At 43.1% G+C, this 7,301-nt stretch overlaps 1 protein-coding gene across 1 annotated transcript in view; it reads left to right on the top strand.

Annotated features, from left to right (window-relative positions):
• Positions 1-4,645: 4,645 nt before the first annotated feature.
• The window catches only part of RWDD1 (RWD domain containing 1), a 34,939-nt gene continuing 32,283 nt past the window's right edge, over positions 4,646-7,301 (top strand). The window contains exon 1 of the mRNA XM_007954077.1: positions 4,646-4,718. Within this exon, the coding sequence (XP_007952268.1) occupies positions 4,646-4,718 (73 nt within the window). The remainder of the gene's footprint in view (positions 4,719-7,301) is intronic.

Below are 7,301 nucleotides of genomic sequence, written 5' to 3'. Positions count from 1 at the left end.
GTAAAAAGTTTGGAGCATGGAGAGTCTGACCCCCACCTCATAAGAGTCAGCCTCGGGCAGCTGATGCTGGTGGTGATTTTCTCTCCCTCTCACGAAGTTAGAGGTGGTCTGATGCCACCTCCTGCCACCACATTTTTACGGAGATAAAGGTGGAAGCAGAGAGATGACTTAGGCTAGATGTGTTCTGAGATTTATTACCCTTCAAGGGACTCTTCAGTTTTCAGAATTGGGATATCACATGGCTGTATTTGTGACTCACGTCAAGTCCCTGAGAGACCTAAGTGAAATATTAGCCAAATAAACTGTTCAATTTGAGAATTAAGATTTACCTTTAAATAGGAAAATACCATTTCAACCTTTGGAGAGTACAGTGAAATTGCCTAGAAAACTCATAGGCACTGAAAAGTAAAAATAAACATCAACACACTTCTTTGAAACTGATACTATTAGTAAACAGCAATTGTGCTACCGTTTCAAAGGCTCCATGAATGCCTGAAACTGTTGCCCCAAGGTAATATTTAAGTTTTAAACTAAAAATATCCCCTTAAGTCTTCTTAAAACTAAACAGTGTAGCTTAACTAGTAAACAATGTCTGCATTAAGCTCTTTTAAAAGCTATATGCATCAAATGGCAACAGTAACCCAAATGATTAGATAGAAACCTGAAGGAGCAGTGAGTTTATCTTAATGAGGAAGGAAGAAGTCATAAAAGGAGGGTGAGAATGGTTGCACAACTTGAAGAATGTAATCAGTGTCACTGGCTTATATACATAGAAATGGCTGGATCAGTTTGCTGTATATATTCTCAACAAAATTAAGGAAAAAAAAAAAAAAAAGAATAATGACTGTGAACCTGAGTTACCTGAAGAAGAAACCAAGAAGAATACAAATGAGTAGATGAATCTCTTAGAAACAACTTCCTTAAGCAGTAAAGATGTACAACAAAGAGCAGTGAGAACAGTGCTTCAGAGGATAAACCCATTGCCCTCAAGTCAGACCTGACTCACAGCGACCCTTCCTTGGGTTTCCGAGGCAGTATCACTACAGAAGTAGATTGCCCAACCTTCCTTCCGAGGAGTGGCTGGTGGGTTTGAACTGCCAGCCTTCTGGTTAGCAGTCAAATGCCTTAGGCACTATGCCACCAGAGCTTCCTGGGGATAGTATGGCTTTTTTTTTTTTTTTTTAAATTACTAATTACACTGGTGGTGTACTTTCATATATATTATTTCTTATTATTCAATTGGCTCTATAATCTTGTACATCTTGGAAATGGCAAAGGGTAGGCTTCTCACTCCTGTCTCCAGATCCCATGATCATTGTTCTCACTGCACCATATGCCCACCCGCAGAGCTTGAAACATACTTGTTCCATAACCTCTTTAATTCCAAATAAAAAATGAAACACTAAAATAAAGTCGTTACCTCTTAAGAACTTTCTACCCTCTCTCAGTTAAGGGACTCCCAGTGTTGTGACATCCTCTGCTGTTGTTAAAATGAAATTAAACAAAAAGTGCTTAATGGTGCCCTCAGAGGTAAGACAAAGTAAAGATTTGTTCTCTTGATTGCATTAGCAGTGGAACTCTACTGGGGAGTTATCTCCAGTATTTATAAAACAAACTCTTGAGCATTCTGCAATATGAAGATTTTACAATGAATACATAATGGATTTGAAAAGGATGAGTTTTACCAAAAATGTCAATAAAACAGTAAAGCAAATAAAGTGATTCTTCATTTACTAGATGAAAATTTGCAATCCATAGTAGCACTTCATAAGGAGACCTGGTGGTGTAGTGGTTAAATCATTTGGCTGCTAACCAAAAGGTCAATGGTTTGAACCTACCAACCCACCAGCCACTCTGCAGAAGATGAGGCAGTCTGCTTCCCTAAGATTTACAGCCCTGGAAACTCAATGGGGATCACTATGAGTCAGCATTGACATGATGGGAGTGACTGGTTTTCATCTGTCACTTTGGTCAATAGAAATTCATCTTTCCAGTTGTTCTAGCTAAAAATCAACCTTGACCTTTTTTTTTCCTACAACCCAGATCCAATGTCAGCAAGTCCCAACAGCTCTACCTTCAAAATACATCCGGAATTTGATTACTTTTCCACTAGTCCAAGCTACCATTGTCTTTTGCATAGATTGTTGCCATTTCATCAGTCTCCATATTTTCAGACTTCATCCCCTTTAATTATATTTATAGTAGCTAGCATGGTCTTTATAAAGCTTAGTCAGATTCATCACTCTTTTGTTTAAACCTATATAGGCTGTTGTTAGCACTCTGATGGCATACTGCCTAAGGCATTTGACTGCTAATCAGAAGGCTAGCAGTCCAAACCCACCAGCCACTCCTTGGAAGGAAGACTGGGCAATCTACTTCCATAGGGAAACTGCCTGGGAAACCCAAAGAGGGGTCTCTATGACTCGGATTCGACCCGATGGCAGTGAGTTTGGTTTTAGTGAGATGGGCCTCCGTCATCTATAATCTCGCCTTTCCACAGCTCACTGTGCTCCAGCCACACAAGCTTCCAACATGCCAGGTGGGGCTGTCATTGCTGTTCCTTCTGCTCAGAAGCTCCTATACGAGATAACAAATCATTATAGTTTCTGTGCACTGAGGATATCCTGGAAAATATCTGTATACTAGCAACATTAGCTTTGGTGGCATAGCACCTAAGGTATTTGACTACTAACCAGAAGGCTGGTAGTTCAAACTCAACAGTCACTTCTGGGAAGGAAGATTGGGCAATCTACTTCCCTAGATACCACCTCGGAAATCCAAGGGTCACCATGAGTTGGAAACGACTCAATGGCAGTGAGTTTAGCAACGTTACTTGATATGTTTTATTCCTCACCAGAGAGGTGAGCTTTCACTTTTTAACATTATTATTAAGTTTAAAACAATGCGGGGGGGCGGGGGGGGACGACGCTTAATACACGGAATCAGTACCCAGTTATGTCCGTTGTTGTTGTTGTTATGTGCTGTCGAGTCGGCCCCGACTCATAGCGACCCCTCCTTGGGTTTCCGAGGCAGTATCACTACGGAAGTAGGATTGCCCAACCTTCCTTCCGAGGAGTGGCTGGTGGGTTTGAACTACCAGTCTTCTGGTTAGCAGTCAAGTGCCTTAGGCACTATGCTACCAGAGCTCCCCCCAGTTATGTCTAAGTATGGTTATTTCAATGTATTCCTCTGCTAAGAATACTTCCCAATAAACTATCCATTAACACCATCAACTTAATGAAAAAATTTCAAAGATTAGAGTGCTTCTTGGGAGCTCTGGTAGCATAGTGGCTAAGACACTTGCCTGCTAACCAGACGGCTGGTGGTTCAAACCCACCAGCCACTCCTTGGAAGGAAGGTTGGGCAATCCTACTTCCGTAGTGATACTGCCTCGGAAACCCAAGGAGGGGTCGCTATGAGTCGGGGCCGACTCGACGGCACATAACAACAACAACAACAGAGTGCTTCTTATTTAAAAAGTTTTCTCCACTGTATAAAAGAAAGCAGCTTTATTACCGGGGAAAATAAAGAAAAGTGGAACTTCTTTTTTACTCTGTTGGAGTATTTTCTTACAGTTTTCCACAATGTTCTTCTTGTTGCCTAACATATCCACATCTCTTTACTACAAACAGAAATTTAACCCAAAATAGTTTAATATTCTTTTTGTTATGGTACCATGTTTAATCACTTTCTTAGCTTTTACTATTATGCTTTCAAGCTATGCGTAATAACCCAATCAAAGGGCCTTACCATTTTTCGTAATATTTATATTTACTTTTAAATTGCTTGTTAAAAGTTACTGAAATCTACATTTCATCATAAATTCACAGAAATACCCAAGTACAGAACTCTGGAGATCGAGACTGAATCCAGACACCTTCATTGTACAAATTTAGGAGTTCTCATCGATGACCAGAACCCAGGTCTCCCAATTCCCAGTCGGTTTCTCCCCAGATTAGATTTGTTATTAAACTGCTGGGCCAACCCTTCCGTACCCATCGCACGCACTGACAGTTTCTGCTCCTTTGCTCACTGGACTCTACACTGGTCCAGGCCCCTCATCCCACTAGCGCCGAATGTCAAGGCACTTGTACGTTCGAAAAACATAGAAAGCACCTGGACCCTATCAGTAAACAGCAGTGCGCCCACAAGGTCGTCAACCAGAAAATTCGGGAATTCTTGCACGTCCTCCACTCCCGATTCCCGCCACCGGCTACACAATCTGCCCCGGCACGTCCTGCCGACTTTCAGTCCAGACACATGGAGCGAGGATTCCACGCTGAGGGACTTCGCAGACTCAGGCACTGCAAAGCCCAGTAATGCAGCCCTAGGTGTCCTTGGCGAACGCCAGACCCGGCACTTTTGCCATCCTGGCGAATCACGAGCGTGCTTGGGGCAGGCGGCAAATCAGTGCCCTTGTCGGCCAGGCCCAACGAATCAAACGCGAAACTAGGGAGCAAGCGGAAGCTGGCGCGGGGCTGTTGCTTAGCAGGCCTGGCCTGGCTTTCGGCCCCGGTCCTCTCAGCCGTGGACTCTGCGCGTGCGCCCGCCTGGCCGCCGCTAACTCTCCAGGCGCGGCTGCGGTCCCGGTTGCAGCGCGCCGTCTCGGTGTCTGGGCAATCCATGGGCAGCGGCGACGGTCACGATGACAGATTACGGCGAGGAGCAACGCAACGAACTGGAGGCTCTGGAGTCCATTTACCCCGACTCCTTCACAGGTGACTTCCGCGGCCCCAGACCCGCATCCGCCCCGGGGCGGAGTGGGGCGGTCTGCAGCTGCCCCAGCCCTTAGCACCTGGCCAGAATGCAGAAGGGGGGAGAGCGAGGGCGCGCGGCCACTTCGATCACGACTCTTCTCAAGTCCTCCCGGGTTAACTTGCCACCAACTGCGTCTGTTTCTCCTTCCTTCCTTTGCTCCCCTTAATCCAAAAGTCTGGGTGAGGCTAGTGAGGGCCCGGGAGAGTATTAGGCTTAGTTGAGTCGGGGCACTTTGTTTTCTGTGTAAACTGTGCAAACCCGTGGTTTAGTGATAAGCACTGAAAACGAAGAGAGACAAACTCCAAGTGGGATAAGTCTTTCCTCCCAGAGCCGCAAAGGTGTCAGTTTCCACCCTTATTAAGGTAGAAGCTTTTTTATTTTTCCTCCCTCCACACGGTGATGTTTTCAAATTTTGGAGGTTCAGAGTACTGTTCTCGGAGTTCCCAGAATCGCTTTTGACAGTAGCATAGTCCCTGAAGTTTGTCACTTTTTTTAAAAAATATTTTGGCATTTTATTGACTGATGAGTTCATTCTCCGTTCTGCTGTAGACTCACAGGTTGTTAGACTGCAAGGGACTTTAGATATAGTGTAGCCTGGAGGAAAGGTAAGGGGTGAGTTTCTGTCGGAGAGCGAGTTAGCAGTAAGACACTTGACTGCTCACCAGAAGGCTGGCGGTTCAAACCCACTAGCCACTCCTCGGAAGGAAGGTTGGGCAATCTACTTTCGTAGGGAATCCCGAGGAGGGGTCGCTATGAGTTGGGTCCGACTTGATGGCACATAACAACAACAAAAACTGGTAAGATTTAGGTCTGGAACTTTTTCCTGAAATTTCACCATACAGATGTGTGGAACTTGGGATCCAGTTCCACCAGAAGCAAAGGGGAAGAAAGGGTTACGTTGTCAGGTCAGCGAATGTGAAATCCTATTGAGAATTTCATTAGGTATAATTTAAAGGAAGATAACTTTTTTATATAAAGCCATGCTTCAGAAGGTTCTGAAAATGCTGCAGATAACCTAATCAATATGGGTTCTCTCATATTCCGTGTTTGAGACATGATCAAATAAAACCAATGTGACTAAGTAGAACCTAGGTTTGTGGGGTTTACAGTCTCCATCCCTTCAAGTGTTGTCTGTCAAAGATTGTCAGCAATTCAGAGTGTAAAGCTGTACATTAACTCATAAACTCCAGCCTTTCTTTCATTGTTTAGCTTAGTTTTCATGGCTCCACCCTTTGGCCATTGCTTGCAATGATAGCATATTTTGTGCTGCTTTGCCAATAGGCAGATGTCTCTCATCTACCCCTTTCTGTAGATGAGCGTTCTGTTCATGTGGTTTCTCACCAGCAATACAGCTGTGTTGTAAGAATGTTAGGGGTATGAGTGAAGATGGGTTTGAGAGTGCCATATTCTGGGTGAGTGTGTATGGAGTCTAGTTCCCTTCTCCATCATTGCTCATATATTGATGTCTAAATGAAACAGAAGATAGTGTACTGTTTCAGATATATTCTTAATCATGACATTTTGTCTTTTCTGTTGTTCTTGTTGTTATTTGCCATCAAGTCAGACCTGACTCACAGCGACCCCTTCTTGAGTTTCCGAGGCAGTATCACTAGAGAAGTAGATTGCCCAACCTTCCTTCTGAGGAGTGGCTGGTGGGTTTGAACTGCCAGCCTTTTGGTTAGCAGTCAAGTGCCTTAGGCACTACGCCACCAGAGCTCCTTTGTCTTTTCTGGTACTTTGAAAATATAATAGGCATGAACACTTAGCTAGTCAAGAAAGAAGAGAATATATCATTCTTTTCATTTCTTTGGACTTGGGTGGTGGTGGTTGTTATTTGCTGTCAAGTCTGCCCCGACTCATAGCGACCCCTCCTTGGGTTTCCGAGGCAGTAGCACTACGGAAGTAGGATTGCCCATTGGACTTGGGTAGCCCTCATTAAATACTATGCCTATTAGCATTTAGGACAGTGGTGCATTTTTAACTTTAAAACAATATTGTGTGCCTTCCAAATTGTACCAAGCCTTAACAACTTGGTACAGTTCAACATATGAAATTCTAGACAGATTCCCAGTGCATGAGGCTTTGTGAGCCAGGGTAATAAAAGTTAGTTTATGAATCTTGATGCATTCAAGTATTCTACAGTATCAGCTGAACCCATCTGTCTCTAATTTCTATCAGCATTTACACAAACTTTGACATAAATTAAGATAAGATGTAATTCTTAGGGAACTTTGCCTTACTCATGATCATGTTCTTTATGAAACTGCTCAGGAAATAGGCAGAGGGCTTTGAAATCAAATGTTTCCTTGTTTGATCTTTTGAAATCTTGAGGATTTGCAAGGTTTGCTATTTTATAACTTTCTTTTGTGTTTGAAGTTACATGTTTTCATATCTTTATGCCTGGTTTAAGAAAGAGAGCTTGTTGTGTCAGTTTGCTAATTTCATTTTTAATCAGGTTAGATATAAGAGTCTGGTAAATACTTAGTGCAGTATAATACTTTAAAAAAAAAAAAAAAAAAAAAAAAAAAAAAAAAAAAAAAAAA

This window comes from Orycteropus afer, unplaced genomic scaffold, assembly GCF_000298275.1.
Source record: "Orycteropus afer afer isolate SDZICR_OR568_19922 unplaced genomic scaffold, OryAfe1.0 scaffold00430, whole genome shotgun sequence".
Taxonomy (NCBI): domain Eukaryota; kingdom Metazoa; phylum Chordata; class Mammalia; order Tubulidentata; family Orycteropodidae; genus Orycteropus; species Orycteropus afer.
This window is presented reverse-complemented; position numbering and strand designations above follow the sequence as displayed.